Source organism: Oryctolagus cuniculus, chromosome 1 (genome assembly GCF_964237555.1).
Source record: "Oryctolagus cuniculus chromosome 1, mOryCun1.1, whole genome shotgun sequence".
Classification (NCBI taxonomy): Eukaryota; Metazoa; Chordata; class Mammalia; order Lagomorpha; family Leporidae; genus Oryctolagus; species Oryctolagus cuniculus.
Window position 1 is genome coordinate 209211344 of NC_091432.1, and position 20137 is coordinate 209231480.

Sequence of the window (20137 nt, forward strand, 5' to 3'; positions counted from 1 at the left end):
TTGCCTTTTGCCTTATTAATTTATAAGGATCCACACATAGAATTGCACACATCCTGTTCTTTTCCTATCACTGCTGTCTGGTTTGCTCCTACTGAGCCATTATATGAAATTTTAAACTTTAAAGGAATGTCTAGCTTCTTCAGTGAAGGAAGAAAAGAATGTGTAAACATGTGAAAGCTGTGCTTTGGGACAGATGGCTATGCAGGCCTGCTTACCTGCATGGTGACCCTAATATATTTTTGTCCACATAATCAGTACTACATCCTGTCACACAAAAGGGCTGCCATGGATCACTTGAGCTAACAGTCATCCTTCTAAAGATCCCTGGATTGTGATCATCCATTATCCTGCTTCTGGGAGTTAAATGGTGTCAAGCCTGAGTCCCACCTGAGCAGATGTTAGGTAAAGGCTAAATGTTAATTAGTGATGCCTCTCTGTGGGCAGTTTAACTCAGGATAAAAAAAAAAGTTGTCTGAAAAGAAGGTGGGTGGATTGCAAAATTCTCATGTAGTCTGCTTAAAGCTCAGAGAACAGTTATCAAGGAAAACCACAAAGGAATCAGAACTTCTTCAAAACCTTAGGACGAATCCTTTTAAGACTAGGAGGTATTGAAACTGAAATTTCTGTGGCCTGTGAGATTTGCAACACATTTTCTTCCTGAAGAGGTCATCTTGACCTTTGTGTACCTCATGCAGTTCATTTTTCTGCCTTGGAAGTGGGTGAAAGAGTTCGTGAAATATCAGCTTACTTCTTTTTTTTTTTTCAATTAGGTTGCATACAAAGGAGTTAAACAGATGAATAATGACAAGAAGGCTAAGTTTCTACAAGTATATCCTCCCCTGGAACCGAGGGGTGGAGAAAAGGAATTGCTGCTTCCTTCTTTGTCTGCTGAATAGGCCAGGGTGGGGTGACAGGAAAGAAACAACAGAGAAGGAGTGATCATTCTCAGATGAACCAAAGCTTTGAAAATTACGGAGGAAGGCCGGCACCACGGCTCACTTGGCTAATCCTCCGCCTGCTGCGCCGGCACCCAGGGTTCTAGTCCCGGTTGGGGTGCCGGATTCTGTCCCAGTTGCTGCTCTTCCAGTTCAGCTCTCTGCTGTGGCCCGGGAGTGCAGTGGAGGATGGCCCAGGTCCTTGGGCCCTGCACCCGCATGGGAGACCAGAAGGAAGTGTCTGGCTCCTGGCTTCGGATCGGTACAGCGCGCCAGCCGCAGCACACCAGCCGTGGCTGCCATTTAGGGGGTGAACCAATGGAAAAGGAAGACCTTTCTTTCTCTCTCTCTCTCTTTCTCTCTCACTGTCTAACTCTGCATGTCAAAAAGGAAAAGAAAAAAGAAGAGAAAATTACGGGGGAAAACAAAAGAGCGTTTATAGTAGCTTGGGAGTGTTTGACCCTCTGCTGGAGTCAGCTGGTCTGATTATAACAAAGGAAACAGAATAGGGGGCACGTAGACTCTCTCCTGCTTCTGTCTCCTCCAAGGAAACTCATGGACAAATCAAAAAGGATAGAATAGCATAGCTAAGAGTGAGTTCTCATAGAGATGAGGATGGACATAAGATAGGACCTTTTGAAAAGGATAGGATATTTTTAAAAGATTTATTTATTTATTTGAAAATCAGAGTTACACGGAGAGGAGAGGCAGAGAGTCTTCGAACCAATGGTTCACTACCTAATTGACCGCAACGGCCGGAACTGTGTCAATCTGAAGCCAGGAGCCAGGAGCCTCTTCTGGGTCTCCCAGATAGGTGCAGGGGCCCAAGGACCTGGGCCATCCTCTGCTGCTTTCCTAGGCCATAGCAGAGAGCTGGATCGGAAGTGGAGCAACCGGGTCTCGAACTGGCACCCATATGGGATGCCGGTGCTTCAGGCCAGGGCGTTAACCTGCTGCACCACAGCGCTGGCCCCACCTAGTTGATTTAAATGAGTTGTCTAGTTTCCATGATCCTAGATATTAGAATGCTTTTTAATATCAGGAGACATCTTATAATTAGTAGATATATTTAATATTGTAAGGTATTTTTCTTTGAAAACCTAGTATTCATTAATTGGTTGATTATTCTTGTCATATATTCATGTCTTAGAATATGGGAAATATGGTATTTCTCCACAGAGGAGTTTTACCCCAGATGACTGAAGGCTGTTTCTAATTAAATTGTTTAACTGAAGAATTACAGTGAAAGATGCTGAAAGATTGGAAATTGTAGAGGAAGTTATTGAAACTTGAAATGAGCAAATGTGGTTTGTATTTAAAAAAAAGATAAGAATATGGGTTCTGGGGCCACCACTGTGGCACAGTGAGTTAAGCTGCCCCCTCCAATACCTGCATCCCATATGAGCTCCAGTCCAAGTCCCAGCTGGTCCACTTCCCATCCAGCTCCCTGTTAATGCATGTGGGAGGAGCAAATGATGGTCCAGGTAGTTGGGCCCCTGTTACCCATGCGGGAAACCTAGATGAGTTGCTGGCTCCTGGCTTTAGCCTGGCCCAGCCCTGACTGTTTTGGCCATATGGGGAGTAAACCAGTGGATGGAAGTTCTCTTTCTCTCTCACTCCCTCTCTCCCTGTCATTCTTTCAAGTAGATAAAGTAAATCTTAAAAAAGAAGAGGGAGGGAGGAAGAGAGGGAGGGAGGGAGGGAGAAGAGAAAAAGGAAGGAAGAAGGAGAGAGAAAGGGAGGGAGGGAGGAAGGGAGGGATGAAGAAAGGAAGGAAGGAGGGAAGGAAGAAAGACAAAGAAAAAAGAGAAGAATAGGAGGGTTCCATAGATTGTAAATGAGGTTGGTATTGGTTCTGTAAAACAATGTCCAATAGATTTTTTTCTGTAAAGGCATGAAGACTAAATATATTTGGCTTTGGGGGCCATATACTCACTCTGTTTCAACTGCTCTGTTCCACTGTCACTGTCTATTGTGCCATAGACAGATGAGCATGGCTGTGATCCAGTAAAACTTTATTTATGAACAAAATCAGCAGGTCAGATATAGCCTGTTGGTGATAGTATGACCATCCATGTTCTAGAATAAATTGTTCAGTGGGTATTGTGAATACTCAGGGAACTACTGAGAACTAAGAACCAGTTCTTTGAGAATAGGTCTGGCTGGGATGGTTTTCCATCTTTTTTTCAACAGGGTTACTGTTACACAAGATCACAAGTGTAGTTTATTTTTACTTCATTCAGGCAATTGACAGAATTTTTCAAAAGAAGCTTTTGTAAAAGGTGAAAATCTGTGGAGCCCTTCAGTTAGGTAGTTAACTCTTTGGTGCATGCTAGCTTTTAAGTGATGAGAAACACTGACAGGTAACAATATAAGGCAGCAAGAACAAATGACTGCAATCAGAAAACTTGAGAATATGATTTCTTTAAAATAGTTTATATATTAACTTTTGAGATAAAAAATCATGCAAATATCAGATAGTCATATATTCTTATAGGAAGTCACCCAGATTCGTATGATCGAATTCCATATGTCAAAATCATCCTTTATCATCAAAGAGAACCATGATTTCCTACGGCTCCATACTGAAAAGAGTTCAAGAAACAGTTAGTGATCCACTCAGAATAATACTTTCCTTGACTCTGCATTTTAATCAGTGAATTTAATCATGTAATGCCAAATTAAATCCTTGATAACTCAAATCTCATCTCCATACCAGTATCCTAATAACTGACAAGCATATTGTTAGATTGTTCACAAATTAAAGACTATCTTTCTTGAGCTCAATTTTAAGTTTTATAGACAACACAGTTAAAAGTAAAGCCCTCTGTATGAAGCAGTTTTCTAGCAATTACAACATTTTGGGCCCACTAACAATTTAAATCAACACTAAACCCAAAATTCTTTAGGTGGGACAAAATGTTTTCATTACAAATTCCATTTATTTTTTTCCTTCTTAAGACTCAGGCATATTTGATATTATAATACTCATTTGCATTTCTCAGAAAACACCAGTGCTGTTCTGCAATGTGGTGTAAAAGAAAGGGGAAGGTTTGTGATAATGGTTCAAAGAGGAAATGGTTCAGCAGGCACATGTGTCACTGTATGAAAGTGGGAGTCAGTATTACAAGGAACAGAAAGCCCATCTCAGACTGGCCTAAACAAGGCAGGGAGAGAGAGGAAAGGAGGTGGGGAATGGGAGTGGGGAATTATTAGCAATTTATTAGCTCATATTGCTGGGAACTCCAGATATCTGGCTAGTTTCCAGTGACGTAAACACTGTCACCAAGTACCTTATTTCTCTCTGCACTAACTTCCATTGTGTTGGCCGCATTTCTTTCACATTGTAAACTCTAGAAGCTCTTTCCATAATGTTAGCAAGACAGCTGAGGCCATTCCTACCCTCACACCTTTCAGGAGCCTCTGTGGAAGAGAAAGAAAGCCTCTTTTTTCCCAGAGGCCTCCAAGAACGTGGTTTTTACTTTCTTTGGCTCTCACAGATTTATGTTCCAATCTCAGAACCAATTATTGTGGCTAGGTTCGTAGAGCATACTGATTGGCTTTCATTGGTGAAGACCCACCCTCCAGAGCTGAAAGAAGTGTCAGCCCCGTGCAGACTAGTGGGGAAAAGCTGTTTTCTCAAGAGAGTTGAGTTCCTTTTCCCAGGAGGGAGAGGGGTGTAAAATGCCAGGCAACAAGCAGCTGTATACTACAAGAGCTGGGAGAAGTGACAGCATGGAGGAAACCACGAAGGAGGAGAGTGGATATTGCAGATAATAAAGCCCCTGAAATGCTTACAGCGAATAATCATGGTCATGAACCCAAGAATCTAAGCAGACATTAAAACATGTCTGCTTTACTTAGATTGAGAAGAATTTAATAGATGTTAGATTTGTGTATGTGTTAATAAAAATGTTTTTAGAGGACAAAAATGAAACCATCTGGAAAGATTTCTTTGTTTTTTAATGTTTCATATTTCCCTGTGCTCGTAATCAGTCTGTATGTCATTAAAGCCTTAATTTTGTGAAATATTTTTAAAGCTAAGCTTTAAAAACACTTGGTTTATATCTTAGCAAAGTAAGGTTTAGTTTATTGATAAAAATACTGTTTTTGCCTTTGTCCAGAATGCATACACAGCCACAGCTATCAACAGCACCAACTTCTGCACCTCAGCAAAGGATGCCTTTGTCATTCTGGTAGAGAATGCCCTGCGAGTGGCTGCCATCAACACAGTGGGGGACTTCATGTTATTCCTGGGCAAGGTGAGACCAAGTATACTGTCTGGAGCAAGTTTATTGTCTGAGTCAGTTTTTCACACATACACATCCCTCTAAGGGGCTTCAAAAAGTTCGTGGGAAAAAATTAAGAGACTGGGTACATTTTCCATGAACTTTTTGAACCCCCTTTGTGCGCGTGTGTGTGTTTACTCTTTAATTTTTAAACTATGTAGTTCATCAAAACACTGAAAGTAATATAATATATAGCAACCACTTACAAAATCAGTCACATTTCTAAATACTTTACATGTATTATGCTCATTTAATACTCAACAAATTTGTAAGGTAAGTTGTGTTATTATCCTCATTTTACAGAGAGGCACCCTGCAAGTTGCCCATATTTTTCAATACATATTTTGAGCCGTAATGATAAGGCAACAGGAGCAGGTTGCATGGCTCAGTGGGTTAGGCCGCCACTTGGGATGTCCACATCCCATTTTCAGAGTATTCGTTTGAATCCTGGCTACACTTCTGCACCAACTTCCTGCTAATTTGCCCAGGAAGGCAGTGAATGACAGCTGTAGTACTTGAGTTCTGCCACCCACGCAGGAGACCCAGATTGCGTTGTGGGTTCTGGCTTGGCCTGGCTGAGCCCTACTGTTTTGACCATTTAGGGAGTGAACTAGCAAATGAAAAATCTCTGTCTCTCTCCCTCCCTCTCTGTCACTCTGCCTTTCAAACAAATGAATGAATGAATAAATCTTTTTAAAAAAGAATCAGGAACAGTCTGCTGAATGATTAAAAGTAGTTCTTCTAAAGGATGATTTTCTGGGTTTAAATTCTGCCTATATAACTTACTAGCTATATGACTGAAGGCAGGTTACAGTCTGTTCTTCAGATTGGTTATTATTATTATTATTTTGGAAAATGATAAGGCCAGATTACTAAGGTTTTCAAGATTAAACTGGTTAATACACATAGGATATCTAAAATAGTACTTAACACATTTTAAGTTCTTGGTGAATGTTAGCTGTTATCATTATATAGAAACCCTTTAAAATAGAGCTGTTAGGGCATGAGACGATGCAAACCTTAAAAGTATCTGAAAAGGGCCGGAGCCGCGGCTCACTAGGCTAATCCTCTGCCTTGCGGCGCTGACACACGGGGTTCTAGTCCCGGTTGGGGCGCCGGATTCTGTCCCCATTGCCCCTCTTCCAGGCCAGCTCTCTGCTGTGGCCAGGGAGTGCAGTGGAGGATGGCCCAAGTCCTTGGGTCCTGCACCCCAAGGGAGACCAGGATAAGCACCTGGCTCCTGCCATCGGATCAGCGCGGTGCACTGGCCGCAGCGCGCCGGCCGCGGCAGCCATTGGAGGGTGAACCAACGGCAAAGGAAGACCTTTCTCTCTGTCTCTCTCTCTCACTGTCCACTCTGCCTGTCAAAAAAAAAAAAAAAAAAAGTATCTGAAAAGAGATAATTTATTCTACACTTTTAAAATCTGCACAACAGTAAATAACATTCTAATTAAATTTCATTATATTTATAATTCAAGCCATAAATTACTCAAAATTGAAAAAAGTGAAGAGAAAAATATATAATTCCATTACTCTATCATTTCTTTATATTCCCTCCCTGTGTTTTTTCATAGGCATGTATTTCTATAGTAAAATACATAGTATACATACCTGTTTGTCCCACCCATTTCACTTCATGGTAGATAGCATACATCTTGCATCTTGCCTATTTTTTTTTGAAAGATTTATTTTATTTCTTTGAAAGAGTTACAGAGAGAGAGGTCTTCCATCCTGTGGTTCACTCCCCAAATGGCTGTAATGGCTGGAGCTGAGCCAATCTGAAGTCAGGAGCCAGGAGCTTCTTCTTCCTAAGGGTCTCCCACAAGGGTGCAGGGGCCCAAATACTTGGGCCATCCTCTACTGCTTTCCCAGGCACATAGCAGGAAGCTGGATTGGAAGTGGAGCAACCAGCACTTGAACCAAGTCCCATATAGGATGCTGGCACTGCAGGCTAGGGCTTTAACCCACTGCACCACAACACCAGCCCAATACATCCTGCTTTAATAATTCTTGTTATTATTTGTCATACTGGTCAGTAGTCCATCAGTTGCTATTCTTAAACATTCTGTTACTGCTGGATACTTAGGTTGTTCTAGCTACTATCTTTTTTTTTTTTTTTTTTTTTTTTGACAGGCAGAGTGGATAGTGAGAGAAAGAGACAGAGAGAAAGGTCTTCCTTTTGCCATTGGTTCACCCTCCAATGGTCACCACGGCTGGCGCGCTGCGGCTGGCGCACAACGCTGATCCGAAGCCAGGAGCCAGGTGCTTCTCCTGGTCTCCCTTGGGGTGCAGGGCCCAAGGACTTGGGCCATCCTCCACTGCACTCCCTGGCCACAGCAGAGAGCTGGCCTGGAAGAGGGGCAACCGGAACAGAATCCGGCACCCCGACCGGGACTAGAACCCGGTGTGCCAGCACCGCTAGGTGGAGGATTAGCCTATTGAGCCGTGGCGCCGGCCTTTAGCTACTATCCTTTTAAAAGACAAAATGAAGAAAAAATATTTGTGGAAGAACACAGAACTTTCTAATTTAAAGTATATAGATTCTTAGATTATTGTCATCTGGAAAGAATTAAAAATAAAATTATGCAGATATTTATTTTTAAAATTTTTACGACTATTAAGTTTGCTTGGCATATTTTTACATAAAGATAGAATGAATTAATCCATATTAAGTACTGAGAACAATATCTGATGCTGTTATTAACTATTATTTATCTAAGTACTATATTATTAATTCAGGAAACATTCAGATTCCTATTTTTTTACATATTTATAATTTACCCCTACAGTTAAGAGAGATATGAAGCAGCATAGAATAAAAGCATATGGGTACACAGCAGTTTTTCAAAAAGGGAATAAGGGGGCCGGCGCAGTAGGTTAATCCTCCGCCTGCAGCGCCGGCATCCCATATGGGTGCCTAGTTCTAGCCCCGGCTGCTCCTCTTCTGGTCCAGCTCTCTGCTATGGCCTGGGAAAGCAGTGGAAGATGACTCAAGTCCTTGGGCCCCTGCACCCACGTGGGAGACCAGGAAGAAGCTCCTGGCTCCTGGCTTTGGATGGGCACAGCTCCGGCAGTTGCAGCCATTTGGAGAGTGAACCAACGGAAGGAAGACCTTTTTCTCTGTCTCTCCCTCTCACTGTCTGTAACTCTACCTCTCAAATAAAATAAATAAAATCTTAAAAAAAGGGGGGGGGGGGATAAGAAGCCACACAGAGGAAGAAGGGACAAAAGTTGCAGTACAGCAGTATTTGATGATGATTGGTGATTTTAGTGAACTCTGACTGAGGCACTAGATGAGTACCATGCTCTGAGCAAGGTGCTTTAGTGAACTGTTACATGGGTCCTCCCTGTAACGCAAGAGCCGCTACTGTTATCTTCATTTTATCCCAGAGGAAGCCAAAGTTTAAAGAAGTAATTAAATTGGCTAAATTTAGAGAACTAGAATTTGACAGATCTAGAGTTTAAACTCAGATCTCTGACTTCTAAGTTATTATTCACTATGTGCTATAGGTGCCTCAACTGCCAATAACTTTGTCTTTGGACCACCACCACCCTGCTTTTTTTTTTTGATGACTTTTGATTCAGTAATTCTGATGATAGTAAACCACTCCTGGAAATAATTCTAGCTACAACATTATTTACAGTAGTCACATGCTGTAAACAATCAGTTATATGACAGTAGGGAATATGGTTGGGAATCATAGGCAACAAAGAATTATTCACCCTTTAAACCATTTTTTGTTATTTTGACAGGTAGAGTTATAAACAGTGAGAGAGACAGACAGACAGAAAGGTCTTCCTTCCGTTGGTTCATTCCCCAAATGGCTGCCATGGCCGGCACTGCACTAGCCAGGAGCTGGATGCCTCCTCCCGGTCTCCCATATGGGTGCAGGAGCCCAAGCACTTGGGCCATCCTCCACTGCCCTCCCGGGCCACAGCAGAGAGTGGGACTGGAAGAGGAGCAACCAGGACTTAGAACTAGGTGCCCATAAGGGATGCCGGCGCTGCAGGCGCAGGATTAGTCAAGTGAGCCTGGGCGCCAGCGCCTAAACCATGTTTTTAAATTAGGATTTATATGAAGTGCAGTAGGTATGATATGCTTGGGATGCCTGCATCTCATGGAGGACTTGGGTTTGTTCCTCATTTCCAATACCAGCTTCCATGCACACTCTGGCAGGCAGCAGGTGAGGGCTCAATTACTTAGGTCACTGGCACCCACTCGGGAGACACAGATTGAGTTCCTGGCTTCTAGCCTTAGCCTGGCCCATCCCCACCTGTTGTGAGCATTTGGGGAATAAACCAGCAGTTGGAAGACCTCTTCCTGTCTCTCTCTGTTTCTCTGCCTTTCAAATAAATAAAAATTTAAAAATTAGAGTTTATAATATGAAGAAAGTCATATAGCACAATAAATGAAAAAGCTGAGTAACACCATAGACTATCACAGTACAATTTAAAAGCATGCATAAGGAAACGAATAAAAATATCTCAGGTTGTTAGCAATGATTGCCTTTGAATGTTGGAAATAAAGATGATTCTAATCCCCTCCCTCTGGTTCTCTATGTTGAATATTCATTCCTTTTATAATAAAAATACATATAGGTGATAAGATATAATGTTTTAAAATTGTCTTTGAGATTTTTAGCATCCTAATGGCCTATCAGCATTTTATTCATTCAACAAATATTTATAAAGTGCCTATTTGTAATACACTAGGGGCTTTTCTAGGTGCTTTTTATATACTAGTCAAGAAATAGAATTTAAAATGTGGTAGAGGGTGGGCCTTTAGCCTGGTGGTCAAGACTCTGAGTAAGATGCCTGTGACCACTTCAGAGTACCAGAGTTCAGTACCCTGCTCCAGGTCCTGCTCCCTGCCAATGCAGACCCTGGGAGACAGCAGTGATAGCTCGAGTGATTGGGTTCCTGCCATCTATGTGGGAGACCTGGTTTGAGTTCCCAACCCTGCTTCAGCCCGGCCCAGTGCTAGCCATTGTGGGCATTTGAGAAGTAGACTAGTAGTTGGGAGCACTCACATGTTTGTTCACTGTCCCCTTCTCTTCCTCTCAAATAAATAAGCAAATAAAAAATAAAATAAAATTTGATAGAAAAGACAGTCTTGTATCCCTCTTTTCACTTGATATTATGAGAATTTCTATTTTCGAAAATTTTCTAAGCATGATTATACAGTTGTTGTATCTTTTTATTTATAATCGACCCCTGGTTTTAAAACTCTTAAATTTGTTAAGAGACAAATGGAGAGAGAGCTCCCAAACAGTGGTTCCCTCTCCAAATGCCTGCAGTGCCCAACTCTGGGCCAGACCAAAGCCAGGAGTCCAGAACTCAATCTTCATCTCCCACATGGGTGGCAGGGACCCAACTGTCTGCGCCATCACCATCTACCTCCGAGGATAGGCAGTAGCAAGAAGCTAGAATTGGTAATAGAGCCAGAACTCAAACCCAGGTGCTCCAGTATGGGATGTGGATGTCCTGAATGACATCTTAATCAGTCCACCAAAATCTACTCTAAAACAGTTTAACTGTCCAAATTTTCTCCTAAAGTATTCTGCAGTGAAATTTTTTATATAAACCCTTCTCACATCAAAACTAGTGGAATTAATGAGCATTCTTGATGTACATTGCCATATTGCTTTCCAGAAAAATATTTTAAACAATGCATATATACTATTATTAAAAATGGCTTTTAAAAAACCATAAAAGGTAAGTATATTCTTTTAAATTAAGAAATCCAGAGCTGGCGTTGTGGCATAGTAGGTTAAACCTCTGCCTGCGGCACTGGCATCCCATAGGGGTGCAGGTTTGAGTCCCAGCTGCTCCACTTCCTATCCAACTCCCTGCTAATGGCCTGGGAAAGCAGTAAAAGATGTCCCCAGTGCTTGGGCCCCTGCACTCACATGAGAGACCTGGAAGAAGCTCCTGGTTTCAGATTGGCCCAGCTCCAGCCATTGCAGCCATTTGGGGAGTGAACCAGAAGTTGGAATACCTCTCTCTCTCTCTGTCCCTCTCTTTGTCTATAACTCTGCCTCTCAAATAAACAAATAAGTCTTTTTTTTATTTGTATGTATCTAATAAATACATTAGGAACATAGTAATTCTTCCCACTGTACCTGCCCTCCCATCACCCCCCCCTTCCTCCTCCCTCTCCTATTTAGTCCAAGAAATAAAAAGAAACAGAAAGAAAGAAAAAAGAAGAATGGAATAAAAAAGCTAAGAGAACTCTTCCTCAACAATCTAGACAAGAGCTTAAACAAATAAGTCTTTAAAAGAAATTCTGTAAGAACTCCAAAATGGGGGAAAATAAAAGGAAATATATGTTCTGGGTTTTCACTATACTAAGATCACTATTTCACTAGATCACTATTTCACTAGATAACTATTTCACTATACTAAGATCAATATTTTTTAGTTTCCATTTTTAAAAAATGTAATTCTGATCATAGAACACATAGTTTCTCTGGTTATAATTAAATAGTTGCTAGTATGTAGAAATAGTTTCTGATTGGGACATTCAACTAAATAGATCATAGTAAAGACAATGTTAGGAGTTAGCTGTCGATACATGTGGTGACTTGAATGAATCTTGAGGGAATTATGCTGAGTGAGAAAAATGCAGTCCTACAAGGTTAATATTGTATGATTTCCCTTATTATTACTATGGAAGTGATGACATTGAGAAATGGAGAATGGATTTGTGGTCATCCAGTTACAGATGGGGTTGGGGAAAGCAATAAAAAGGCAAAATGCAGGGTCCTTACAGTAATGGCTGTCTGTGTCTTCACTGGACCAATGTCATTATCCTGCTTGTGGTATTGTGCTCTAGTTTTACGAGGTGCTCCCACTGAATGGGGCTGGGTATAGGGCACATGGAATCGCTCTCTTGTTTCTCACAACTGCATATGAATTCACAATTATCTCATAATTTTTAATTCAGTTTTAAAAACCTTGAATTTGAAAAGAATAAAATAAATAATATCATTGATTCCATTTCTGTAGAATCTCAGTGTTTTTTGTGGAATGGCTAATTAGATTTGGAAGGGACCTCAGCTTCTCAATTTTGGTGGCCTCTGACCTGTGATCACTGACCAGCAGGGTCCCAATGATTAAAAAAAAAGAGATTTAGAAGTTATTTAACATTTTTAAGTTTAAAAAATACTGATATTTGCCCCAATAATGCTACCAAAAACAAAATCTCAAGTGCCATTGCTTCCTTGTGAAACTATTTTACATCTATTTGGTAATTACCTTGTTTTACACTAATTATATTTTCTAGTTGACAATCTATTTGACTTGGATTGATTAAAAATTAGGATATGAATTATTGCTTGTAACTGCTATTTTATTGACCTACAAAATCTTTCAAAACATGGGTTACATGGGGAAAGGACATAATAAATGCAGGAATTGTGGTGCCAGAAAAAGAAAGGAGGGGAGGGAGGAACATAGCGAGGCATTTCATTAAATGCTTTCAGAATGCTCATTTTAACACTCACGAGGCTATATCATTATGTGTCTTTTAAAGATGGAAAAACAGGTTGAAGGTGAAATAAACTTGCTTAGACTCACAAAACGTAGTAGTTAACTGTAATTGAAATCTGTATCTTTCTGACTCTGGCATCCTTTCCTTCCTGCTTCTCACATCCTACCATGTGCATGACTCTCTTCTTTGTCCCTAATAATTCGTTCTCTAGCAGGAGTATCAAACTCTTTTTTAAAAAGTTTTTTGTGTTTATCTATTTGAAAGAGTGATAAAGAAACCTTCCTTCCCCTGGCTCACTCCCCAAATGCCTGGAGCCAGGAACTCAATCCATGTTTCACATGTGAGTGGCAGGGACTCAGCCACTTGAGCTGTCACTGCTGTCTGCTGGAGTCTGCATTGGCGGGGAGCTGAAATCAGGATCCAAAGCTGGGAATTAAACCCAGCCACTTCAACATGGATACTGGTGCCTTAATCTGTCTGTTAACCACTAGGTCAAACACCTGCGCTTAGGGTAGTTTAAGGTTTTTAAAATTTTACTGTTAAGCCAGCGCTGCGGCTCACTAGGCTAATCCTCCGCCTAGTGGTGCTGGGGCACTGGGTTCTGTCCCGGTTGCCCCTCTTCCAGGCCAGCTCTCTGCTGTGGCCAGGGAGTGCAGTGGAGGATGGCCCAAGTGCTTGGGCCCTGCACCCCATGGGAGACCAGGAGAAGCACCTGGCTCCTACCACTGGATCAGCACAGCGTGCCCGCCGCGGCAGCCATTGGAGGGTGAACCAACGGTAAAAGGAAGACCTTTCATCTCTGTCTCTCTCTCTCTCACTGTCCACTCTGCCTGTCAAAAAAAATTAAAAAAAAAAAAAAAAGTTTTACTGCTGAGCTTCATCTTAGATCCGACTAATCAGATTCTAGAAGCACGGCCCAGGAATTCATATTCCCAGCCTCTCTATAGTTTGAGTCGTGTTAATATATTCTCTATGAGAATAATCACAGCATGCTGTTTTATTATATCTTTGAGTAATTATTACATTCCTTTGATTCTTTTGGCTAAACATCACTTGTTCTTGAAGTTGTTTGCCACATGCTTTAATATCCAACCTTCCATCTCCACAACTTTTTGTCTCTATCTCTGGTTTGTCTGAGCCACACTGTCTTCCTATGGTGGACTTTTAACATTGCGCGTGTTTTAAGTTTCAGTGGAAGAATGACAGCATAAAGAACCCCAATTCTCCGATAGGGTGAATACATAAGATTTGCAGAGAATATAAGAAAGAACTCATTGTAAAATGGGAACTACATGAATGAAAGAAAATGGATGTGATTACCCACTGTGGAAATCACCCCAGAAAATAAACCACTGTGCAAGATGATTCATAAGAGTGTTGTCACAGAAATGGTGGGGAAAGTCTTCCAAAGCTTAAGCAAACCCAGATTTGTTCTCTAAAAGCATCTGAAAGAGGGATGAGTTTATAATGTAATGAATATATCATCTAATGCATTGTAACTCATGATTAAGATGATGGGGAATGAGAGATGCTTTGATGTTGATAAATGCCAAAGTCTGCCTGACCCCAGCACTAGATTAAGAAAGGCTGCTGAGCCCCTAGAGAATCCTTGCTTTCCCTTTACTTACAGCCGATGCTGGGCTAGGTAAACCACCGGGGAAGAGTCCAGGAGTCAGGTTAACCCACTACTTCTGTGTATCAGTATCCATTGTGTTTGCCGAGCTTTTACCTGGAAATAGCGTTGGAGTTGGTTATTTGAGTGGTATCTGTTCTTTTTTTCTACTCCATGACCTGGGCTGGTTGGCCGACATCTCTGAGCATAATATCCTGTTTATAAAATGGGGTTGATAATGTTTGCCTTAACCAGTAATAACGTTGTTGCAAAGCTGGAATAAAATGTACTAAAAGAGCCACAAAAAAATTTAAAGTGCCAGGGCCGGCATTGTGGCACCTGTTGTAAAGCTGGCATCCCATATTGGAGTGCTAGTTTGAGTCCTGACGACTCCACTTCCGACCCAGCTGCCTGGGAAAGCAGAGAAGGATGGCCTGAGTACTTGGGACCCTGCCACCTCTCGCTCTCTCCCTTTCAAATGAGGAAATAAGCAAATCTTTTTTAAAAATGTAAAATGCTGCATATCAGATGATGAAGCATCAGAATGATAGCTCTTCTAAACTTCATGGCAAATCATATTACACTTATTGCATATTTCATGTGAAATAAAGATGAGACACAGGGAAGGTTCTAAGGATAGAGATGTTTGTTACAGCCATTATTTATATCGAAAACAATACAAATGTCCAACAGTAGCAGAATGGTTAAATAAATTTAAAAAAAAAAAAAGAAAAGAGTTACACTGGAATATGCCAGACTAAAAAAATAAAATAAATAAATTTTAAATCGCCCATAAGATGAAATTATACAGCTGAGTATTTATGAAACATTTATAATGATACCATAAATATGAATGAAGAGCTTCTAATGATTTGTTTATGTCATACTATTTCATACATAAGAATGCTTAGAAAAAATTCTTATCAGTATCCTGAAATGTCAATAATTTTTTTCTGAGTGCCAAGAGTGTGTGTAATTTTTTTCTAAAGTATGTATACATTTATCTTAAAAATTGCTACAGGTTCTAAATAAATGAAGTTTTAGGGAGCAGCATAACATTTGGAAAACTTGATTATCTTTGATATAAGCCAGAGTTACCTAAAGTATGATTTTAAAATTTATATGATATGCATGTATACTTATGTGTATATGAGCATACATAGATTATACTTCTTAATTTGAGATGGAATAGCTTTATGCAACCATCATTTATAAGCAGTAAGAAAATTTTAAGTCTGCAAATGCTGAAGAAATGATGTGGTGTTTTAAAGAGGAGGGTATTAAATGTAGTCTTTGCTTTCTCTGCTTTAGGTGCTGATAGTCTGCAGCACAGGTTTGGCTGGGATTATGCTGCTCAACTACCAGCAGGATTACACAGTGTGGGTGCTGCCTCTCATCATCGTCTGCCTCTTTGCTTTCCTAGTCGCTCATTGTTTCCTGTCCATTTACGAAATGGTAGTGGACGTATTATTCTTGTGTTTTGCCATTGATACAAAATACAATGATGGGAGTCCTGGCAGAGAATTCTATATGGATAAAGTGCTGATGGTAAGTATTGCGTGCTAACTACTTCAGGGATAAAAATACTAAATAAAATGTGTTGCAAAATGGTTTATTTAACTCCCACTTTTTGCCACAGAGTATATCAGAACTAAATCTGTAGCATTCACTGATGGGGGTGATTAATATTGGATAAATCAGAAAAAAAGGACTTCTTGGCATAAATGAAACCATTTCAGACCCACCTAGCTAGAGCAGTACTCAATAACAGTCTTAAATGCACATTGTTCTACCCTGTTGCCCCCTCTCTGCAGTTACACAGATTTGAATTCACTTTTTAAACTTGCCTTCTAAACCTTGAATAAGAACATTGGGCTACTGATGTTCTAAACATCTTTTCCAGAGAGTGAACTCAAAGACCAAAAACCTTTATTTCCCAGATCTTAGTACCTCCCTGCCTTTCTCTGCCTGCCACCTTTCTAAATGTTATTGCTGTCAACCCTATTTAAAACTCATCCTCCTAAGTACACCAGATCAAATTAAAGGCATTTTGTAATGAACACAGGCTTATGAGAGGTGGGTCTGAACATTTACACAGATAAAATATTCAGATTTTTTGTAATTTATAGCCTCTGAAGCTTCCATATAGTATAACTTCAGTTATAATTTTTAAATAATTTGAAAACCATATTAAAATAATTTATTATTATTTGTAATGTTAAATGGCATAAAAATTAAAGATTCTTTTAAATAAATAATAGTGCTTTGTTATTAGGCTGTAAAATATTCCTGTCTCAAGAACAGTTAATATTGAATCCTAAATATTGTATGCAACATCATAACTCATTTTCCAGGAGCATGTTTTGTTCAGGTAAAACTGAAATAGATGTACTAATAAATCACGTAGGATTTTTTTTTTTTCAGTAGAAAAATTGCAGATGATTTAGTTGATCTATTTGGTACTGATTATCTCTTACTGAGAACATCAACTAAATTTTGGACATTTTCTTGATGGCTAATTTAGCTGATTGTTTTCATAATGGAATTTGATTTATGAGTGTTGCATCACTCTTGTGATTAAAGCATTTAGCAGAAGAATTTGGTTTGTTTTTTAAGCCACTGATCAAAAAAACAGAATGAAAAATACAGTTTTTCTTCCTTCCATTTTTCTCTGTAAGAATGGCGAAGATATTCACTGAAGTGCTCCATAAACTTTGACAGAATAAAAATATTTCCTTTGGGGCATATTTCCATTATAACTCCTTCTGACTACAGGTTCTAGTTGATATTCCTTGTCTTCCTGGTTTATGGAGTAATGTCAAGGCCATACACTTCTTTTTTTTTAAAGTAGCTTATTTTATAGTTTGTTAAAAAAAAAAAAAGAACACCGTTCTGCTTAGCAATATTAATGCTTTTACTTTCTAGGGTTGTTTTTAAATGGAGGTATAAGGAGTTAAATATTCTTGTTTCATTTAACCTTGAGATGGAAATAACAAAACAATATTCTGAGTGTGGGAATTCATACATCTATTTAAAATGTTAGATATTTTTCCTTGCAGATAGAGCTAACAGTATCTTTTTGGAGCCTCAGTGAGATTGTCACAGTGAATGGATGGCGCGAAGTTTGATATGGGTGGATGGCAATCCATCCCCACGAAGTTAGCAGCTCTGTTTTCAGGCCATCCATTCACCAAGATTGAATCAAAAACAACAGTGTTCTTGCAAATTCGTCCACCACCTGAAATCCGAAACGACCTAAGAACGTGTGCAATGTGATCCGTGTTTTGCAGGAGTTTGTGGAAAACAGTAGGAAAGCAATGAAAGAAGCTGGTAAGGGAGGCGCTGCCGACGCCAGAGAGCTAAAGCCGATGGTAGGTGGCGATGAGGAGGTGGCCGCCCTCCAAGAGTTTCACTTTCACTTCTTCTCTCTCTCTGTCTTCACCGACTGCACTTCTTCGGGAGACGCGTTTGTTGTCTGTATCACGCAGGACGTGCTGCTCTTTCTGTTTGTGTGCTTACCCATCACTTGGATGGCAGAGTTCTTGTCACAACTGAGACCACCTTCCGTAAAAGTAAGCTGAAAGGAACAGCGCCCTGTGGCAGTGCTCAGCGGGGGGCCAGGGTGCGGGGGATAGTGTTGTCCCTAAGGTGAAACCGCTGTTTCTCTTGTCTCCTTTTGAACTGTCAGCGTGTGGCTTTCCTCAGCCTGAACATTTTGGATGTACCCTTGAACTGACGGCTTGATTTTTATCATTTTGGGAAGGAACAATAGCAATTCCTTTCAACTTGCTAAAATTCATATTCCTCTCTTTTTAAAAAATATGATTCTGTTTATGTTGATGTCTTTTCCCCTTTGCTGACATTTTCTTCTGTTGCCAGGGTGGTACTCTTGGTTTCTTAAGCTGTCTTTCAGTAGCAAACAAGTTTGTTTCCATCAACACCCACATTCCCGTTCAATAAGACGATCTCTTCTCCCATCTTAATTGAGAGAAGAATAGATTATCTCTGACCAGTGATACTGATATAGATATGATATCTATATCTGTATATCTCCACTCTACCTTCATATGTAAAAAACACACCATAAAGTTAACCAGTGTAGGAGAATCCTAAGGTGTTTTTGCCATAGACATTCTCACTGCAGCATGGTTTAACAGTTGTCTCCAGCATGTATGGGTTGAATTACTTTCCTCTGTCTATATAGCATGTTGATTTCAAAATTTTGTATAATTATCTGCATCTTTAAACTGTCCATCTAGTGTGCCATCTAGTTGCATATAATGTTCAAAACAGAAGTGAGGACTTTCTTCCTTATATTTTTAAAAAATTGGGTTGGTAAATAGGTTTTCTACTTTAAAAAAAATATAGTATAAACCAAGGTCATTTAATTATGTTAGAGTAGAAGAAATAGGTTCCTTTATGGAGTAGAGGCATATTCAACATATTTTAAAGCCTCAGCAAAATGTAGAATACCCCGTCTAGCATGCCCCTTCCAGAAGTGAACTGTATGGTGTGGGGAAGGGGAGCTGATCCACACTTCCTGCCCTGACACCGCCCAATCCCACACCACCCCCAGCCCGCTTCCTTACCTGTTCCCGTTCCCTTTTCTCTGTAGTCCTCTTACTTCACATTGGCTCAGGAAGACGGCAGTGAAGACTCTGCCAGCCCTCTGGTGAGGTGGAGCTATAGGAAAAGCTTCCTTCTTTTTCCTGCCTGATTGTCCTAATTGCTCAGCAAGTAGGATTCCAAACCCAAAACTTAAGAGAACTTACAAAATCTTAAAATCTTAAACCAGCCTTTCTCCCCTTTTCTGTGGTTAAAGCTTCCATTTAACCATTCTTTAATAAATATTTAAAGAAAGGGAGAAATCACAGGAGGTCGAAGGCTAGCTAATTTGGCCATATTTCTTTATTATACTTGAGGTGAATAGCTGATTAACTGCAGTAGACTAGAATGCAAATATACCTTCCTTCCCTAAATACCTAATTGATAGCAATAATTCTAGAATTGCCCAGATTATGTGCTATTCTACCAGAAGACAAAAAAATTTTAAGAACAATTTTTATTTTCAGATTTAAACTAGGCTCCCTTACCTCCATGCATAAAATCGTAATTCTGTTTTTCCTTTCATTTTATGTCATTCATCAGTTTATTACTAGCAGATAAAGGCCAAAAAAAAAAAAAAAACAAAACAAAACAAAACAAAAAACTCATTGTTCCTCTCGTTCTTTGGACATTGTAGCATTTGGTCCCTAAGATTTTTTTTGTAATGATGTATTTATTTATATGAAAGTCAAAGAGAGAGAGAGAGATCTTAAATCTGCTGGTTCACTCCCCATTTGGCCACAAAGGCTGGAGCCAGGAACCAGGAGCCTCTTCAGGGTCTCCCACATGGGTAAAGGGGCCTAAGCACTTGGGCCATCTTCCACTGCTTTCCCAGGCACGTTAGCAGAGAGCTGGATTGGAAGTGGAGCAGCCAGGACTCAAACCAGACAGAGGCTTAACCAACTGTGCCACAGTGCCATCACCAAGACTTTTTTTTTCAATGGATAGAAACTTCCCTAAAACAGTAAAGTGAAATGTTGCTCACAGAGTAATTTTATTTTTTAAGCACATCAGTACCTTATCTTTCTCAGTATGTGTGGTTAGAACTGTCCCCTACTATCACCTCACCACCCCTCTCAGGTATCCCTAAAGAATTCTAAGAAGTTCTTCCCTAAAGTTTGGTGATGGTAGAATTCAGAATTGTTTACCAATGTTTGCTTGGTGTAATTCATATTTTGCCTTAAATGAAAGTGCTGCAAGGGCA

General features: G+C 40.1%; 1 protein-coding gene across 4 annotated transcripts in view; it reads left to right on the top strand.

Moving 5' to 3' along the window:
* The window catches only part of SLC44A1 (solute carrier family 44 member 1), a 226879-nt gene that overhangs the window by 155089 nt on the left and 51653 nt on the right, over positions 1 to 20137 (top strand). For 2 of the 4 annotated variants that reach the window (XM_051855994.2, XM_070055087.1), the window contains 3 exons: positions 5060 to 5197; positions 15640 to 15876; positions 17619 to 17900. In XM_051855994.2, coding sequence (XP_051711954.2) covers positions 5060 to 5197; positions 15640 to 15876; positions 17619 to 17900 — 657 coding nt within the window. The remainder of the gene's footprint in view (positions 1 to 5059; positions 5198 to 15639; positions 15877 to 17618; positions 17901 to 20137) is intronic. The other 2 variants (XM_051855997.2, XM_051855996.2) reach the window with 1 other exon arrangement.